Source organism: Narcine bancroftii, chromosome 8 (genome assembly GCF_036971445.1).
Source record: "Narcine bancroftii isolate sNarBan1 chromosome 8, sNarBan1.hap1, whole genome shotgun sequence".
NCBI classification, from domain to species: domain Eukaryota; kingdom Metazoa; phylum Chordata; class Chondrichthyes; order Torpediniformes; family Narcinidae; genus Narcine; species Narcine bancroftii.
The window spans coordinates 178,203,346-178,224,072 of NC_091476.1; the positions used below are offsets into that span (position 1 = coordinate 178,203,346).

At 41.6% G+C, this 20,727-nt stretch overlaps 1 protein-coding gene across 4 annotated transcripts in view; it reads left to right on the top strand.

Annotated features, from left to right (window-relative positions):
* Positions 1 to 20,727, top strand: part of LOC138741619 (serine/threonine-protein kinase SIK2-like) — a 261,937-nt gene that overhangs the window by 190,493 nt on the left and 50,717 nt on the right. For all 4 annotated transcript variants that reach the window (XM_069895961.1, XM_069895962.1, XM_069895963.1 and 1 more), the window contains exons 5-6: positions 11,179 to 11,303; positions 13,108 to 13,231. In XM_069895961.1, coding sequence (XP_069752062.1) covers positions 11,179 to 11,303; positions 13,108 to 13,231 — 249 coding nt within the window. The remainder of the gene's footprint in view (positions 1 to 11,178; positions 11,304 to 13,107; positions 13,232 to 20,727) is intronic.

The window sequence follows — 20,727 nt, forward strand, 5'->3', positions numbered from 1 at the left end:
CCTATTGCTGTTTGTGAGAGTTTGCTCTTCTCAAGGTGGTGGCCACATTTACTGCACTGCAGATTTAATTTTCTAAATGCATCAGCATGTTCTTAAAGGCTGGATTTTAGTTTCTTTCCCCTGCACATCAGTCACAACTTAAAAGCCCAGTGGGATTTTGACTGAAACAGATATTTATCTATTATCCCATGGATCTCTTATTGAGAGCTTGAGGCAGGGTTTCTGTTTTTTTTATCCTCAGTTTTTGACAGATGAGCTGCTGAGTGTAAGATGAGAAGAATTATTTTTGAAAAATATCATTCCCTGCTTCACATTTAGAAGTTCCACAGGAATACCAGGCCAGGTTATCTGAGGGGGCCACCAAATTTCAGAGCTAGTATCAATTCTCTTTTAAAAACCAGGAGGTTAAAGGGATTAGTGATGAAAATACTGGGAGGTGGAGGAGAATAATGAGAAAGAGAATCTTGACTGGTGAATGCAGGAATGCACCTCCTATCTGCTGTGGGTAATGTGTTTCATTCTGAAGCAGGACCCATGATAGCATCTCCAGTTGGTGGTTAGCAGAGGGTTGACGTCAGGCACTGCTGATCAGTATGCTGTTGAAGTGAGGCCAGACTAAAAATGAGTTCTTAACCACGGGGTCCTATCTATTCCTTTTGACAGCAGCTTAATGGAATAAATTCTTTTGCTAAAATTGAGTTGTTGGTTGGGGAGCATAGAGAGGAGTCAAGGTCATGTAAAAAAAGAGTCAACTCTTTTATAGCTTGTTACATTTTACAATAGATTTATTCTAAGGAATTAAATGGACAATTTCAAGGGTGGCTCATTAGTATTGTGATCCAGCAGGTGAGTCTTTTGGAATCATCCTTGCTGATGTCAGTCTTTGCAGACAGTTATCCAGAAAATAAAATGAAATTTCTCTTAATTTTCTTTTGTACAAGTTGACCAAGTCTGGATTTTGGAAAAAGACATACAATGATGCAGATCCTTTCATAAGAAATGCAGCAGCCAATTTACAAATGCACTGTAATGATCATTGGATAATCAGTTATCAGCGTTTAGTATTGGCTCATTGTCATGACCACATTGAAATGGGCCCTTCAGCACTCTATGTTGATGCCAGTCTTTTTGCCCATCTACACTAATACGATTTGACACACCAGCTCTGCATCCTTCGATGCCTTGCCTACTTAAATGTCTGTATAAATGCAATTATTTCTGATTCCACCATGTCCTCTGTAGCATGTTCCAAATATTGTCTTGTCTATGTAATGGGTCCTGCCCCTCAAATCCTTTTTCACATTCTTCCTTCATACCTTAAACCTGTACCCTCTTATTTTTGATACCTCTATCATGGGAAATCGATTTTGTCCATGCATTGTCCAAATATTTTAAATGTCCTTCAGGTGCAGGAGGATTGGAGGATGGCTAATGTCTGTGGATTAAGAAAGGCTCTAAATATAATCTGAGAAGTTATAGGCCAGTGTGCCTGATATCAGGAGTGGGTAATTTGTTGGAAGGTCTCCTGAGAGACTGGAGATACAAATATTGGGATTGTGAAGGTCTGGTTGGGGATAGTTATATCAATTTTTTCTTTTTTCAGTAAATTTAGCAGTTTCTTCCTTTTGATTTGGTTATGTTTTCCTTTAATATTTAAAGTCATATAGTTCAATGTAGCCATTTCATACTTTGTTTATCTTTCCGTTTCCTCATCATCACCTTTCCTTCTTATCTATTTCTGCTTTCTTGTTTTGAACACTTTATAAGACAACATTTGTAAAACATCAAACATTTCCCTTATTCTCCTATCTAAAATTTCTTTAACCCCACTATCCCCTCCCCTTCCTGAGTTGCCCTTTATCCCTTGTCGGGCAACCACATCTCCCCTCTCCATTTGGATTTGCGAATTCACTCGCAAGCGTCAACTGATTTCGCAGTGACCGTAACTCCTCCCCACCCCGCCTCCCCCAGAAAAGATTTTAATTTTCATATACAACAAAGGTCACTCTCTTAATTCCCTCCTTACTTCCTCTCTTCCCTTTCTTTCCCTTATTAATTCTTATCTATACTCTATATATTTTCTTTTAAATACGGATACATTCATGTACACACATATATACACACACACACACACACACACACACACACACACACACACACACACACACACACACACACACACACACATATATATATATATATATATACCCTTATACACACATACATATAGTTCGTGGTCATTTTTGCTCTCGTTACATGTCTTCATCTCTCTGTCTGTTTTGTAGTTCTGCAAATTTTCGTGCTTCCTCCGGATCTGAGAATAGTCTGTTTTGCTGCCCTGGAATAACTATTTTAAGTACCGCTGGGTACTTTAGCATAAATTTATATCCTTTTTTCCATAGGATTGCTTTTGCTGTATTAAACTCCTTTCTCTTCTTCAGGAGTTCAAAACTTATGTCTGGATAGAAAAAAATTTTTTGACCTTTGTATTCCAGTGGCTTTTTGTCTTCTCTTATTTTCTTCATTGCTTTCTCCAATATATTTTCTCTCGTTGTATATCTTAGGAATTTTACTAAAATGGATCTTGGTTTTTGTTGTGGCTGTGGTTTAGGGGCAAATGTTCTATGTGCCCTTTCTATTTCAATTTCTTCCTGTAATTCTGGTCTTCCTAGGACCCTGGGGATCCAATCTTTTATGAATTCTCTCATATTCTTGCCTTCTTCATCTTCCTTAAGGCCCACTATCTTTATATTATTTCTTCTATTATAATTTTCCATTATATCTATCGTCTGAGCTAACAGCTCTTGTGTCTCTTTAACTTTTTTATTAGATTCTTCTAATTTCTTTTTAAAGTCCTCTACTTCCATTTCTACGGCTGTTTCTCGTTCTTCCACCTTGTCCACTCTTTTTCCTATATCTGACATGACCATCTCTAATCTATTCATTTTTACTTCTGTACTTTTAATTCTTCTTTTTATTTCACTAAATTCTTGTGATTGCCATTCTTTTACTGATTCCATATATTCTTTAAAAAAAAATATATCCATTGTCTTGCCTTTCCCTTCTTCCATTTCTCTGTGTTCTTCTTCTTCTTCTTCCTCTGGGTTGGTCATCTGTTGTTTCCTTGATTTCTTTTTACTCTCTTCTTTCTTGTTCTCGTTGTTTTCTATGTTCTCTTCTTGCTGCTGTGCTGTGGCAGTCATTCTCAGCTGTGGAGATCGACTCCTCAGCTGGTCCCCCCTCCCGTCAGTGTTTTTTTTGTCTTGCGTGGTTGCGCACTTTTGCTTGGCTCGCGGGCCATTTTTGTAGTCCCGAGCTCGGGACTTCGACTGACCTGAGGGAGCGGGCTTCTCTCTCCACAGCGTGCCTCCTCGGACAGGTAAGGCCTTCATCTTCTTCTTCCGATGTCTTTTCTTTTTCTCTTCTTCCCGTTGCTTTCGACTTTTCTTTCTTCGCTGCCATTTTCTTCCCACCTTTACTTTCACTTTATTTTATTTTTTGTGTTTGTGCCTTTGTGTTTTCTGTGTTTTTTTTAAACTTTTCCAGAGAGGGCTGGAGTTCCCCGACCGGCCACTACTCCATCACGTGACTTCCCCGGTTGGGGATAGTTGACTTTGTTTGTGGTGGGCCACATTTAACCAGTTTTGTAGCATTTTCATGGAGGTCACCAGGAGCGTTGATGAAGGAAAGGCAGTAGATCTTGTCCGCGTGAGCTTTAGTAAGACCTTTGACAAGGTCCCACATGGAAGTTTGATGAAGAAGGTTTAGTTGTTTGACATCCAAATTGAATCTGACATTGTTTTTTTTCAGGGAAGTGAGAGTGAGAGAGTGTGAGAGAGAGAGAGAGAGAGAGAGAGAGAGAGTGGTAGTACATGATTGCCTCTGATTTGACTGGAGGTCTGTGACTGGTGATGTGCTTCAGGAAACAGCATTGACTCCATTGTTGTTTGTCATTTATATCATTGTTCTTGATAATATAATAAATTGGATCAGCAATTTTGCAGGTGACAAAGATGGGGAGGAGTCTGTAGTTGACAGTGAGGAAGGCTTTCAAAGGTTACAACGGGATCTGGATTAGATGGAAGAATGGGATGCTGAATGGTAGATGGAATTTAAGTGGACAAATGTGATATATTGCACTATGGGAGGATGAATAAAAGTAGGACAAGTGTGGCAGAACAGATGGATCTGGGAATGCAGATGCACAATTCCTTGAAAGCGGTGTAACTGGTATATATGGTGTTTAAAAAAGTTTTTTGGCATATTGGCCTTTATAAATCAAAGTATGGAGAACAGGAGTTGGGATGTTATGATGAAGTTGTATCAGACATTGGTAAGGCCAAATTTGGAGTATTAGTCACCTATGTCCAGGAAAGATACCAATAAAATTGAAAGAGTGCATGTAGAATTCACAAGGATATTGGTGAGACTGAATGAGCCATTGTAATAGGTTGTTTAGGACTTCTTTTGGAGTGTCAAAAAAAGAAGAGAGATTTGATAAAGGTAGGCAAAATAATGACGAATATGGAAAGGATGCAAACAGTATTTTTCCACTGACGGGTGAAACAAGAATGAGGCGACATGGGTTAGTGTTGAAAAGCAAAATATCTCAAGGGAACAAACATCAAAGTGAATTTCTTCACTCAAAGGGTGGTGAGAGTGCAGAACAAGCTATCAGAGGAAATGGTAGCAGCTGGTACAATTAAACATTTGAAAGCCATTTAGACAGGTACGTGGATAGAATAGGTTTCGAGATATGTGGGCTAAATGCAGGCAAATGGGCTAGCTCAGGTAGACAACTTGGTTGGCATGGACACATTGGGTGAAGAGCCAATTTCTATGCTGTTTGACTCCATAAATCGATTACTTTAATAACAAAATGAAATAGACTTATTTTAATCTAAATCAGAAGATCATGATAAAATCTCATTCTAAAGACTTGAGTACAAAATCTAAGCTGAGATTTTGGTGTGGTACTTAGCAATGCTACATTGATTTTTAAAAAATAAATTTTATAGTCCATGCCGCCCAATTTTCACACCCAATTAACCTACCCCCCTGGTACATTTTGAATGGTGGGAGGAAACTGGAGCCCCTGAGGAAACCCATGCAGACACAGGGAGAGCATACAAACTCCTTACCGTTAGCACGTGAGTCGAACCCTTGTCTCGATTGCTAGTGCTGTTAAAGGCGTTCCGCTAACCGCTTCACCAATTATCGTGCCAGTACCTGGTACTTCAGATGAGTTGCCTCACTGAAACCAAATTTGCTGTATAAAGTGAATGTAAAAGGTCCTTTGGCACCATTTCAAGAAGAGAAGATATCCCTGAGTCCTGGTTGACATCACTGAAACAGATTATCAGGTCATTGTTATGTTGCTACTTGCTTGCAAGTTACCACAGTGCTTCCTGTGTTCTTCTTCTTTGGCTTGGCTTCGCGGACGAAGATTTATGGAGGGGGTAAAAAGTCCACGTCAGCTGCAGGCTCGTTTGTGGCTGACAAGTCCGATGCGGGACAGGCAGACACGGTTGCAGCGGTTGCAGGGGAAAATTGGTTGGTTGGGGTTGGGTGTTGGGTTTTTCCTCCTTTGCCTTTTGTCAGTGAGGTGGGCTCTGCGGTCTTCTTCAAAGGAGGTTGCTGCCCGCCAAACTGTGAGGCGCCAAGATGCATGGTTTGAGGCGTTATCAGCCCACTGGCGGTGGTCAATGTGGCAGGCACCAAGAGATTTCTTTAGGCAGTCCTTGTACCTTTTCTTTGGTGCACCTCTGTCACGGTGGCCAGTGGAGAGCTCGCCATATAACACGATCTTGGGAAGGCGATGGTCCTCCATTCTGGAGACGTGACCCACCCAGCGCAGCTGGATCTTCAGCAGCGTGGACTTGATGCTGTCGACCTCTGCCATCTCGAGTACTTCGACGTTAGGGATGAAAGCGCTCCAATGGATGTTGAGGATGGAGCGGAGACAACGCTGGTGGAAGCGTTCTAGGAGCTGTAGGTGGTGCCGGTAGAGGACCCATGATTCGGAGCCGAACAGGAGTGTGTTACTGCAGTGAATACTCTCATCATCTGTAAAGCTCTTTGGAACATCCAATGGCATGACAAAAAGCAATGTAATTGTAAGCCTTTTGTAATTTTCCTTTTGGAAGTTGCATGCAGTGGATTTCACACACCAGAGAAAAATAGTTTTCTCTCCTTTTGTGCTATCGACAAAAGTGCTGGAGAAACTCACTCAACCCCAGAATCTGCAGATTTTTTGTACTGACTGCTTCTGCAGGAACATTTTCTGAATGAATGGATGAGTGTTTATTTTGATTTACATAAATTCAATTTACATTGCTGCAGAAGTCTTACTTGCTGAATTTTCCCAGTTGTAAACATATGAACGATAATTTAAATACTGTATATAGGATGGAAGAACAGAAAAAAGATTAATATAAAAAGTAATTAAGTAATAATATACTCACAATTGTTTTTTTCCGAACTAATGTCAAAGAGAACCTCTTTAAGCAAGCTAAAACAATGGACCCAACACTGATTCCTGAAGCACGCCTCCAGTCACAGAGGCAATCATATATTACCATTCTCTGACTTCTTCGAAAAAACCATTGTCTCATCCCATTTACTACCATGTGCGATCTGTGGACTGTTTGGGATGATGTTTGTGGGGTAAGAATGTTTCAACTAGTGGAGGCTAGCATTGTTGGGCTGACCCTTTCAATTTGCTCCACTGCTCAAAAAAATTACAGCAGGGATCAGACAACGTACTTGCTTGTGTACTGAAGGACTGCGCACACCAACTGACGGAGGTCCTTACAGACATCTTCAACATGCATTGGAGTAGTCCATCATCCCTGTGGGTTTCAAAAAAGCCAGCATTATCCTGCTTCCAAAGAGAGTGACAGTAACAGGCCTGATTGGCCACCACCTTGTGGCACTGACCTCCACCATTCTGAAATGCTTCGAGTGTCTGGTGATGGAACGCATCAAAGCACACCTCCCATAGGCACTGGACCCATTTCAATTTCCCTAAAAACTAAATCATTCCACTGATGATGCTATAGCCTTGCCCCTCCATTTTGACCTGACCCACCCGGAAAATTACGTCTCATATGCCAGGCTGCTGTTCATCAACTTCAGCTTGATATTTAATATGATGATTCCCCAGAGGCTGGTGGGGAAGCTGTTCTCGCTGGAACTCAATACCCTTCTCTGTAACTGGATTCTGGACTTTCTAACTGAAAGACCACAATCTATCTGGTTCGGCAGCAGAATGTTGAGCACTGTTGTACCTCAGGGCTGTGTGCTTAAACTGCTCTTGTTCACGTACCGACCCTTCGACTGCAACGCCAGATCCAACTCCAACAGAGTCATCAAGTTTGTACATGACATGGCAGTAGTTGGCCTCATCAGCAACAAAGGTGAGTCGTACTACAGAGAAAAGATGGAAAATCTCTTGATGTGGTATGAGGATAACAACCTGAGTCTCAATGTGGATAAGACAAAGGAGATGATCGTGAACTTCAGGAGGACCAGAAATGATCACCCTCACTATACATTAATAACAAGAGAGTGTTGCTCGGAGTCCACTTACAAGTGACCTATCCTGGACACACAACATGTCCTCACTTGTCAGGAAGGTGCAACAGTGACTGCACTTCCTGAGAAGACTGAGGCTGCAAGGTTATTGACCACCATCCTGTTAACTTTCTACAGGACCTCTAATAAAAGTGGTGTGAAACGCAAAAGCCTGCAGGCGCTGTGATTCTAGTAAAATTACACAGAAATGCAGGGGAACTCAGCTGATCTTGCAGCATCCATAGGAGATAAAGATCTAAAGATATCTTCAAGGGCTCAGGCCTGAAATGTCAGTAATATATCTTTATATGGATGCTGTGAGACTGGACTGAGTACTTCTGAGTACAGTATTTCTGTGTGTTTTTTCTATTGAAAGTGTCTGGCCAACTGCAACATAGTGTGGTACGGTTGCCATAGAAAATTGAATCAGAGGTTAATTCACAGGACCATAAGAGTGGCAGGAAAGATCACTGAGGTCTATCTTCTTCCCCCCACCTCCATTGACATGATCTACTGGGATTATTGGTCTGAAAAGGGCACACAAAATTGTTGAGGATCCCTACCACCCCACAGACAGCATCTTTCAGCTACTTCGTTGGGAAAGAAATACAGGAATATCAGAGCCAGAGCTACCAGACTGAGAAACAGCTTCTTCCCATGGGCAGGGAGACTGCTGAACAACTAAATGAACTGCTCATACTAATCCTTTGAGACTCCACTATTTATTAAACAATATTTTTGCTTGTCTGTATGTGAGTTATATCTGTTTGCATGTTTTTGCACCGAGGACTGGAGAATACTGTTTCGTTGGGTTGTATGTACAATTAGATGATAATAAACTTGAACTAATGAACTACTGTGATACCACAAAAGGCCTGATTGGTCATTGAAATGCCACTTTTTTCCTTCACCAACTGTTACTGTGAATATTTATTATCAGGTTATATTTACATTTATTATGCATGATATTGAATGACAGAGCCTGTTCAATGGGCTAGATGGCCTATTGCTGCTCCTATTTCTTATGTTATCTCTTTTTTGGGTGATTTAATATGTACAAATAGAATTAGATTTTTATAAACGTACCTGTGCAACTGTAGCAAGAGTTTTTGGGTTCATGGTCCTGTGTGTATGTCAATAAACTCATTGTCAGTATCATAATCCTAATTATTTTCTGAGTGTTTTGAATAAACTCAGCATCAAGCCTTGTAAGGGTTTAAAAATTTACAGTTAGATAAATATGAAAGAAATATTTTTCTTGCCCCTGAACTCAATCCTAAATGGTCAATGACTTCTCCACTGATATCTTTCAAGTGTGGACTCTACAGTTGGAGTTGGCTTCCATTGACCCAATTAATCCCTCCTGGAGTCTAGTATCTCATTCAGATCCCATGATTATAACCAATCTTATTTCATCAGTGAGGAACCCCATTTGGCTATGGATGCATTCTGGTCCCAACTGTAGCATCTCAAATTTCCCTGTAGACCTACAAATGTTTTTTCTTTCCTAGGCCCAACACCTCCCATTTTTATTCTTTCTGGCAATAACCTACATTAAAGCATTATTTTCAGCTGCCAATTAACCGACAAACACCACTTGTTGATTTGGAAAATGGCAACGGTTGGCAGTAGAATTTTTCTTTGCAAACATAAGAGACTGCAAATGCTGGAATCTGGAAGAAAAAACAACTAGAGGAACTCAGTGGATTGAGCAGCCTCAATAAGATGAAACCCTCCAGCAGCTGGGATTGTTTTTGGATTCAGCAGTGAAAGATTAAAAGCCTCATCAGAAGGGTGAAAAAATGTGTAACATGAGAAACAGTAGCACAGTTTATGTGGCTACATGAAAAAGAGGAGAATTGTTACAGTAAATGTGGGTATCTTTAGAAAACAAGGCTGGTGATGTGGTTACTGGAAACAGAAAAAATGCATGCATCTTAAATTAGTTTTTGTATTTGTCTTTGCTGCAGAAAATATGTTGCCAAGATGGAGAGGGAGCAGAGAAGATGTACAAAGATGTTGCCAGGACTTGGGAGGCCTGTGCTTTACGGAGAGGTTGAGCGAGCTGGGGCTTTCTTTATTCCTTGGAGTGCAGGAGGATGAGGGGTGATCTCACAGAGGTGGACAAAACCATGAGAGAAGTAGATCACGTGAATAACCAATAACCATAGGTTTAAACCGAGGGAGAGCAATTTAATAAGAATCTGAGGGGTGACTTTTTTCATACAAGAGGGTGGTAAAGGTATGGAATAAGCTGACTGAGGAGGTGGTTGGGGCTGGTACTCTTGCAACATTGAAGACAGATACACAGTGGGTTTAGAGGGATATGGGCCAAACACAGGCAGGTAGGTCGAATGCGGCTGGGACATTTTGGTCGGCATGGGAAAGTTTGGCCGAAGCTCCTGTTTCTGTGCAGTTTGGCTCTTAAGTTGACGGTTATGCTAATTTCAGGTAACATGCAAGAGCATGTAAACATTACAAAGGACAAGTATCAGAGAAATGTATAGGACTTAACGCAGCACAATATGATAGCCAGTGCCCGAAGGTTTGAATGGAAGTAGATGCAGAGATAGTGGACCCATTTGTTGAAGTTGTTCAAAACTCTTTATATTCGAGAAGAGTATCAGAGTATTGGAAAACCACAGTGAAGAATGGGGACCATAAGCCAGTTAGGTTAACATCTATTGGTGGCAAGGTGTCAATAATCAAAGAGGAAATAAGTAATCTTTTCAAAAAGCTGAACACAATCAAATGGTTTAGAAATGTAAATCACACTTGACAAATTTGCTTGAATTCTTTGAGGATGTGAAATCTCACTTAGTCCAAGCATATGAGTGAGGCAAGCAAACTGGCTGATCGGTGGCAACTTTCCAAACAAGGTCGATAATCGGTGTCTCCAATACTGTTCTTGGAATATAACCATTTTGTGTATCTTGATAAACAATTCACTATTCTCTGTGTATAATTTTTTTTTTCACATAGTTAATCCCCAGTATTCTCTCCCCCTGAAGGTGGTGGAGACCAGATCATTTGAAGTTCCTTCTACCAAACACCATCCAAACTTGGCAATATATCATAGTTCTTTCATTATAATTTGTGCAAGATTCTCAAACTCCGAGCATTTCTGTGAGAACATTTTTACCTACACTGGTCAGAGGTGTCTCAAGAATAAATAAGGATGGGCAATAAATGCTGCCTTTGGCTGCAACATCACATTCCATAACCAACCAAAGTTCACCTGAAAGGAGCCATCGAGCTGCTGATGCCAGTCAGTCAGAGGGGAGAAAATGATTCTACTGTGAGCCTTTGGAAGTTCACTGCCAAATGTTTTTGTACATTTGTGAAACCAGGCTGTACTTTCACAGTATTGAACATTCTACTTTTCTTGGGAAGCAACTGGTTGCATTGCCCATAGTCCATTGGTGAATTAAACTCGCTCTGCGGAGCCAAATCGACGGTTATGATAGTTGATGAAATGAATGTATGTTTTCAATGGTGATGTTGGGAAGAAAATGTAAGGAAAAGTCATGGCTGGAGTGCACAGTATAGAAGTGTGAGAAATAACATGAAGGCTGACTAGAGTGTTGTGTTCTGTTTGAACAGATTTTGGTTTTGGAAACTTTTACAAACCAGGGGAACTTTTGGCCACATGGTGTGGTAGCCCACCTTATGCAGCTCCAGAAGTTTTTGAAGGACAGCAGTACGAGGGGCCTCTACTGGACATCTGGGTAATATTTTTGCTTAAACCCTAAAAAAAAGTTTGGAATTATTTTTTTTACTTCCTCTTTTTAAACGGTTCGCTTTATTTCCATAGGTTAGAATCAGAGACTCATTCCACTCAAAGAAGGGCTTTTTTGGCCCACCCCGTCCATGCTCACTGTGATACCCTAATTACATTTGCCTAAATTAGGCTTCTATTACTTGATGCGTTTCCTATCTAATTACTTGCCCTGATACCTTTAAGCATTCTAAATGTATCTGAATTGCACCTCCTCACAGTTCTTTCTGGATATTCACCATCCTCTATATAGAAAAACTGGCCCCTTCTGCTCCTTTACAATTTCTCCCTTCTCACATCAAATCTTGAACCTCTAGCTCTTGACTCCCCAATTTGGGAAAAAGTCTGTAACTGCTTAACCTTTGTATACCCCTCAATCTTATAAACCTCCCTTCAGGAGGTCACCCTTCAGCCTCCAATGTTCCAGTGAGAATAAACACAGCCAGTCCTATCTTCCCTAATAACAACAGTTCTCCATTCTGATGAATCTCTTTCTACTGCTACTACATCCTTCCTGTAATGTGGCAACCAGAACTGTGCACAATACTCTGTGTGGTCAGACAATGTTTTGTACAGCTGCCACATGATCTCCTACCTTTCATACGGTGCCTCAGCCTCTGAAGGCAGGCTCACTGAAAGCCTTCTTTACCACCCATATTTGTAACCACTTTTGGGAAACAATGAGCTTGCAACCAAGGTCCCTCTTTTCATTGGATCCTAGGATCCCTGCCAATTGCTCTATGTCATTGGTGCTCAACCTTTTTTTTCTCCTCTCACATACCACTTTAAGTAATCCCTTACTAACCACAGAACACCTATGGCGTAGGTGCTGTGTGGTTAGTAAAGGATAACTTAAGGTGATATGTAGGTGGAAAAAAATTGGAGAATTACTGCTCTATGTGTCCTACCAGAAATTTATCTTCCAAAATGCATTATTTCACACTTGTTTGAATTGAATTTCATTTTTAACCACTTCATCCATTTTCTATACCCTGCTGTATCCTTAGACAACCACTTTGCTATCTACTACTTCAAGTTTTGTGTTGTCTTCAGGCATATTAATTCGACCACCTACAACTCATCTAACAACAGCAAAAAAACAGTATCAATTCTATGGTAAATCATTTGTGACAGTCTTACTGTCAGAGAGACACTCATCCATCACTTCCCTCTGCTTGCCACCAAGCTTGGATCCATTTTGCCAATATACCTCAGAACCCTTGATCTTAAAAACAACAAATGCTGGAAAGACTCAACCAGTTAGGCAACATCTGTGGTAAGAGATAAATACCTGTAATTAATGTTTCAAGTCAAAGGACCTTGACTTTCATGAATGATGTATTTAACTGGATACCTGACCCAGGTTGTTGAAGAAAGGATTGAAAGCTCTCAAAACAAATCTAAAAGCAACTATGGAATTAAGAAACAACCTGGGTTTCTTTCAGCTTGTCGGGCATTATCAGCACTGAGTTATTGTTTGATAATCATCAACCTGCGGGAGTGAAGTATTTTGTCATTTGAGGCATGCGTTCTAGGTGTCAAGGACTTGTAGTTTACATGCTCACAGTACATCTTAAGCGTAGCTTCAAGTTATCAACTCTGACATTGTGGTACTTTGCCTCACTTGACTCACTGCAAAAGTCCAAACCAAAGGCCAGAATTGTGTATTGGGTCCATTAAACTGTATACTATGAACAATGCAGCACATTCCCTTTTTATATATTCTTATTTATACGTTCTTCTTGTGTTTGCAGAGTCTCGGAGTGGTTCTCTACGTGCTAGTTTGTGGAGCTTTACCTTTTGATGGCCCAACACTTCCAGTGCTAAGGCAAAGAGTACTGGAAGGGAGGTTTAGAATCCCATACTTCATGTCTGAAGGTGAGGACAGACTGAACTCTTGGCAAAGATCAGCCATGTGTTGTGTCATGAGTGAATAATTTAGGTCAAATACAAAGTCTAGTTAAATGATGCTGTGTGAGTGACTGAGAAGGGAGAAGAACTCCAAAACTAAACCTGTTGTGCTTTCAATAATTCAGAAATTATATTTCACTCCATTCAGATTTGCCAGAATACATACATGAGATTACATACAATGCTGAGATTGTTATTTTGTGAGGCCTTAGGAAGGGGTAATCACTTCAATGGGATTGTACTATAGTTCCCCCAAAAATTAATGGGTATGAGAAGTACAAATCTGCAAGGAAATCACGATATAGGAATAATTGGATTGTAATAGGAAGTGATTTTAACTTCCCTAATATTGACTGGAACTGCCTTAGTTTTAAGGAATTGGAATGGGCAGAATTTGTTGTGTGTCCAGGAAGGTTTTCTGAAGCATTGTATAGATGGGACTATGAGAGAAGGGACAACTTTTGACCCCCTCTGAGGAAATGTTATCCAACATCTACTGTCCTACCCTACTCATCTTTGTCACATGCCCAAAAAACTCTCAAATTGGTAAGACGTAACCTGGTTCTCACAAAGCAATGTTGACTGACCCTAATCTGACAATGAATTTTCAGATAGACATGAATCCTATCCAATTAGTTCCCTACCATTGATGTGAGGTTCTCTGGCCTATAATTTCTTGGTGTATCCTTTTTCCCCTTCTAGAACAATGTTGCAGTGATGATGAAATTATCTTTGTCAAGGCCCCAGAAATCTTTTCATATGCCTATTTCAATAACTGGATATATAGCCCATCAGCCCCAAGGGACTTGTTCATCTTGACCCCTCACAAAAGGCCCAATGCTACCTCTTTCTTGATCTCAGAACGCCTGACACGTGAGCATTCTCCACATTATGTTCCCTTTCACTTTCTTTTTCCTTCTCCATGGTAAATATAGATGCAAAGTACTAATTTAGTACCTCACCCACTTCTTTTGACTCCAAGCATAATTCCCTCTGTTATCCTTGAGTGGTCCTATCTTCTCTCTAAGCATCCTCATGTTTTTAATATAAATGTTTCTTGGGATTTTCTTTCATCCCATTCGCCAAGGACATTTCATGGCTCCTTTTAGCTTTCCTAATGCCCTGTTTGAGCTCTTTCTTACAATCTTTATAGTCCTCCAGGTCCCTGTCTGATTGCTTCCTTTTTTTTAACTAAGTTCATGTCTTCTCTCATCATCCCGATTCTCTTGTCTTGCCTTCCTTAACCATCCTTCATATTAGAACATGTTGGTCCTGGACTTCAATTAGTTGTTCTGAAGCAAATGCCACATGAAAGTTGTGAGCTTACCCTATAATATCTGTTCACAGTTCCTGTTTAATCATGTCATAACATGCCCTCCCCCAATTTAGTACTGACAGCCCAAGGCTTATCCTTGTCCATAACTGTCTAGGAAGTTCAAGAAGAGTGATTGTTATTCCCAAAATGTTTTCCCACTGAAACTCTGATCACCTGGCCAGGCTCATTTGCCAATACAAGGTGTAGTATTCAAACACCACCACCCCCACCCCCAACTTCCTGGTTGGGCCACCTTTATGCTGCTTTAAGAAATTCTCCTGAAAGCTCTTAACAAATACTGCCTTATCTAAGACTGTCACACTAAGGATGTTCCAGTCATTATGGGGAAATTAAAATCTGCTATAACAACACTTGCTTTTGCAACTTTCCATCATCTGTGGGAATAGCTAAAGTACTCTTACTTAATAAGGGTAGCAGGGATAAGCTAGGAACTCCAGGCCAGTAAAACTTACAACTGTGGTGGGAAAGTTATGGAAAGGATTCTGGGAAATAAAATTTATGTACATTTGGAAAGACAAGGACTGATTAGGAATACTCAGCATGGGAAATCATATTTCACGTGTTTGATGGAGTATCTTGAGGAGGTGACCAAGAAAAATTATGGGGGCAGGACAATGCCCCTTTCACACTGGCACCTTATCCTAGTAATTACTGGGCAATATACCAGTTAAAGGGCCAGTGTGAACGCTTGCAAATCGCACACAGGCGTCGTGGACCACCTAGGTCGGGTTTATCATCCCAGGGTCATCTGACGCCTGCGTGCCGACTATCCAAATGTAAAAGGGACATGGACTATGCAGGGACAAAGTAGTGTCACATTGATGATGCCTTTGTGTGAGTTCAGGAATATGAAGAAAACAAAAGATTTAAAAAAAGGTATAAACTTTGTATTCAATTTACTAAATCCTGACAATAATGGCACATTTTATCCTCTGCTTCACAGCAAGGAAGGTTTATTTGAAATATTATTCCCATTCCTCCTTCCCACATTGAGACAAACTCACTCTGCAAAGGAAGTTTTTTTAACAAAGGGACGATTTGAGTCACACTACCTCACTGCCAGCTCACATGCCTTATCTCTGCAGGGACAAATTTAAAAGTTGCATTTGGCTGATAAGAATTCTTGATCAACACTTGACTTTTAATTGGGGCTCTGACGCCCTTGCATTAATCTGAAACTCCATAACGGCAATGATTTTGGAGAGGCCAATGCCAGGATGGTTTCCTTAAGGGAGAATTTTGATTAACAAACCTACTGGAATTCCTCGAGGAAGTGTGTTTGAATTTTCAGAAGGCATTTGATGAGGAACTGCACATAAAGCTACGTAACAAGATAAGAGACCATGGAATAACAAGAAACATTCTAGCGTGGGTAGAGCATTGGTGGGAAGGAGAGAGTTGGAATACAGGGATCATATTCTGATTAGCTGCCAGTTGCTAGTGGTGTCCACAGGGATTGGTATTGGGGCCACTTCTTTTTAGGTTGTATATGAATGATTTGGATTATGGAATGAATGGCTTTGTGGCCAAGTTTGCAGATGATATGAAGGGTGTTGGAGTAGCAGGTAGTGTAGAGGAAACAGAGGCTGCAGAAGTGGCACAGATGAGGAGAACGGGCAGAGAAGTGGCAAATGAAATATAATGTCAGAAAGAGTACAGTCATGCACTTCGGTCGAATAAAATTAATGGGAAGAAAACTGTAAATAGGCAGACGCAAAGGGGCCTGGAAGTTCTCGTAAGGTAAACTTACATGTTGAGACAGTGATGAAGAGGACAAATGCAATGCTCATTCATATCAAGAGGAATAGAATATAAGAGCAGAGATGTTATATTGAAGCTTTATCAGGCACTGGTGAGACCTCACTTGGAGCATTGTGAGCAGTTTTAGGCTCCTCGTTTGTGAAAAAAGGTGTTGAAGTTGCATAGGGTTCAGAAAAGGTTCAGAAAGATGATTTCAGGAATAAAAGGCATCATATGATGAGCATTTCTCAGCCTCTGGCCTGGATTTATTGGAATTTAGGAGAATGAGAGGTGATCTCATTGAAACATTTCAAATATTGAAAAGCGTGGACAGAGTAGATGTGGAAAGGTTGTTTCCCACGGTGGGAGAGTCTAGGACAAAAGGCAAAACTTCAGGATAGAAAGGCATTCACTTAAAACAGAAATGCATAGGAATTTCTTCACCCAGAGGGTGGTAAATCTGTGGAATTTGTTGCCACAGGCAGTTGTGGAGACCAGGCCATTGGGTGTATTTAAGCCAGAGATTGATGATTCTTGATTAGCCAGAGCATCGAAGGTTATTGGGAAAAGGCCGGGTAGTGGGATGGTATGGGAAAATGGATCAACTCCAAATTAAATGGTGGGCCAGTCGTGATGGGCTGAATAGCCTATATCTGCTCCTATATCGTCTGTGTCTGTCGTGGCACGTCAAGCAGCATTACAACGTCTCTCATTAAAGTAAACCATACACAGAGTCCATACAGGAAACCAAAGAGTGCAGATGCTGGAGCAAAAAGCAAATTGCTGAAGGAATTCCATGGGTCAGGAAACATCAGTGGCATGGGGGACAGGGGGAAGGAATTGTGGACGTTTCACATGGTGACCCCCCAAAAGTCCTTCAGAGACCATATAAAGTGTTTTAAAGGTCAATACAACACTTGGATGTCTGAACTTCAAACTACTTGTTCTAGGGTTCATATGATCCATCATTGTTTACTTTATGAACCTAAACTTAATATTTTACCTAGAATATTTGAGAAACTGTAATGAATAATTTGTGCCCACATTCATTACCTAACTTCCATTAGAAGATCTCATTAACCTGTGGAGAAAGAAACCAGTTAAAAAGTATTTTGAATATGTCATAAAATTGGAACATCTAACCTAATGCTGGATTTGCTATTTTGCAAAGTATGTTGTAACTAAATGGAGTAAGTGGTGTGTGAGTAATAATTTCTAAGACTTTAATTATCCATAGCTACCTCTTTAATTATGAAGCATTCGTTCTGAATCAGAATTAGAATTTATTGTCATGAACAAGTCATGAAATTCAGTGTTTTACGGCAGCGTCTTAGTGCAAACATTCAGATTATAACCATCTTACAACATTACTATAAATTACAAAAAAAATTAAAATATTAGTGCATGAAAAGTAAGGCAGTGTCTTTGGTTCCATGGCAGCGGGGAAGAAGCTGTGCTTGTGTCACTGAGTGCTCCTGTACCTTTTTCCAGATGGTAGCAGAGTGAAGAGGTGTGGCCTGGGTGTTGGGGTCTTTGAAGGATAGAGGCTGCTTTTTAAAGACACCACCTCATGTAGGTGTCCTCAATGGAACGAAGTCTGGTGCCTGTGATGTTGCAGGCCGAGTTAACAACCCTCTGGAGTTTATTCTTGTCCTGAGAGTTAGCGCCTCCATACCAAGCAGTGATGCACTCAGCCAGAATGCTTTCTGTACAATGCAGATGAAGACCCATGGAATTCTTCAACTTTCCAGTAGAAGAGTTTTTGGTGACATACCGAATCTCCCCAGACACCTCACAAAGTATGGCTGTTGGCGAACCTACAGGACTCCATGACAGATCCTCAGAGATGTTGACACCCAGGAATTTGAAGTTCTTGACCTTCAATACTGAGCCCTGAATGAGGACTGGGTTGTGTTTGCCTGACTCCCTCCTGAAGTCCACTATCATCATCTTGGTTTTGCTGATGTTGAGTGCAACATTGTTGTCGTTACACCATTCAACGAGCTGATCTGTCTCTCTCCTATTACCTTCCTCATTGCCATTTGCGATTCTGCTGAGAACTGTGGTGTCATCAGCAAACTTGTAAATGGCGTTGGGATCGGGCCTGGTTACATAGCCGTGGGTGTGTGAGCAGAGCAGTGGGCTAAGCACGCATCCTTGGGGTACATCTGTATTGATAATCAGTGCCCAATTCACACTGTGGGCGAGCGGTGACCCTACTTGAACCTGATGAAATTCCTGGGAATGCAGGACCTCCCAGGCTTTCACACCGCAATCCAAATTCCTGGGAATTTGCCCTCCCTGGGGATTTAGGGAGGGTCCTGCACCCAACCGATGACATGTTACGCACTCACAGTTGTAAGAGCAAGTTCCCTCCCTGTCTATCGGTCAGTTGCCCACCTGATCACACACCCCCGCCTCTCCCCACTGGCTGTCGGTTGGTCAGGCCCCCCCCCCCCCCCCCCAACCTCTGTGCTTTGGGACTGCTTCGTCACGTCACAATGGCAGCACAATGTCAGATGAATGGCTGACTTTGTTTCCCATAATCCCTCATGCAGCTGGAACTGCTCTGGGAAATACAGAGTGGTTCCGGCTGTGTGAAGGATTATGCGTAATGAGGATGGCCATTCATCCTGCGTTGTGCTGCCATCGTGACATCTCGAAGTGGCCCATTGTTGTCAGCAGGTATGAATCTTAATTTTAACTGCCTACATGACGTAGCACGCAAGCACTGGCATCACGAGGTTTACCCTGCTTTGCCATTTGCCTTTTCACATCGCAGGGATAGGGTGGTCCAGGAAAATTACCCGGGTCTGTGGCCCTACCTATGAGGTAGGGCCGTGGATCCGTTTAAAATTCCCGGGCTGACCTTTTCACACCACAGGTTCATGGGAGGGTTCCTGGGAAATTTTCTCGGGTATCTTCATTGTACATTGCAATTTGAAAAGGCCTAATGAAAAACGTGGGTGTAGAAGGAAGTAGAGAGGGCTGATGATGGATTCATGAAAGAGCTCTAGCTCTTGCTTGATTATAAATTGTAGTTGATGTTGTAAGGCTCCTGGGATTCACAAGCTAGGGCCAGAATATTTCACACAAAGCTCAAAACATGATAGTGAATGGTTTTTCAAATGGATCTGTGTACCAGGCCAAAAAATTTGCTTCCTAAGATTATAATAACTACTAGGCCTTTTCACACCGCAGTGTAAAATAAAGGCTCCCGGGAAATTTTCCTGGGAACCCTCCTGTGAGCCTGTGGTGTGGAAAGGTTGGCCCAGGAATTTTAAAAGGGTCTGTGGCCCTAATTTTCCAGGACCAGACCCTCTCCCTGCGATGTGAAAAGGTAAATGGCCAAGCGGGGAAGCCTCGTGACATCAGTGCTTGCATGCTGCGTCACATGGACGATTAAAATTAAAAGATTCATACCTCCTGATAGCAGCGGGCCGCTTTGGGACGTCACGATGGGAGCACAATGCAGGATGAATGGTCATCCTAATTAACCATAATCCCTCACACAGCTGGAACTACTCTGTATTTCTGGCAGGCAGGGGGAGGGAGAGGGAGGAAGTGGGTGGGCGAGGTCAGGGAAGGAACTTACTTTTACTCCTGTGATCAGTTGGGGGCTGGACCCCTTCCCCCTCCCTCCCCCCCCCCCAAATTGTTGGGGAGGGCAAATTCCTAGGAATTTGGACCACGATGTGAAAGGCCTAGGAAGTCCTGCATTCCCAGGAATTTCATCAGGTCCAAGTAGGGACACCGCTAGCCCGCGGTGTGAAAAGGCCTATTGTCTAATACTAGAGTACACATCAGCATGTACCTTCTCAATAGGAGTTAATACCCATCCCAGAGAAGCTGATCTTGAAAGTGACAACTCCATGTGCTAAGATCAGATGTCTCAGCATAAAACTGAAATGGTCTTGTCTGTAAATCTTGGTGCCATACTCAGCAGCTTACTGTATATTTTGGCGTATAAGTCGAGTCATGAAACCCTAAAAATTTCTCAAAAAATGCAGGGTCGACTTATACACTGGATATACTTTTTAGACCTTAAATTCACCGAATAAAAGCCAAATTGACGTTGATTCGGCATATAAGTCGATGCTGGAAGCATCTCCTCATCGCTGTCTCCAACACTGCCCCACTGCTAGGTGCTGCCATAACCACTCTTAGTTGGGACCCTAAGGTCGCCGTCACCTTCCTGCCTAGTAGGCCGAGGTTTCTGCTACCGCTGGGAGCATGAATTCACTGTTCCACCTCCATGGGCTTTTTCTGCTGCTGCCCATCAGGTCAAGGTTTTTTTTTATTACTTAATTTACAGCTTTGTAACTTGCAATTGGGGTGTTTTAAAAAATTTTGGGTTGTTCCTGGGAGGCCCAGTCAGCCCAAAAAA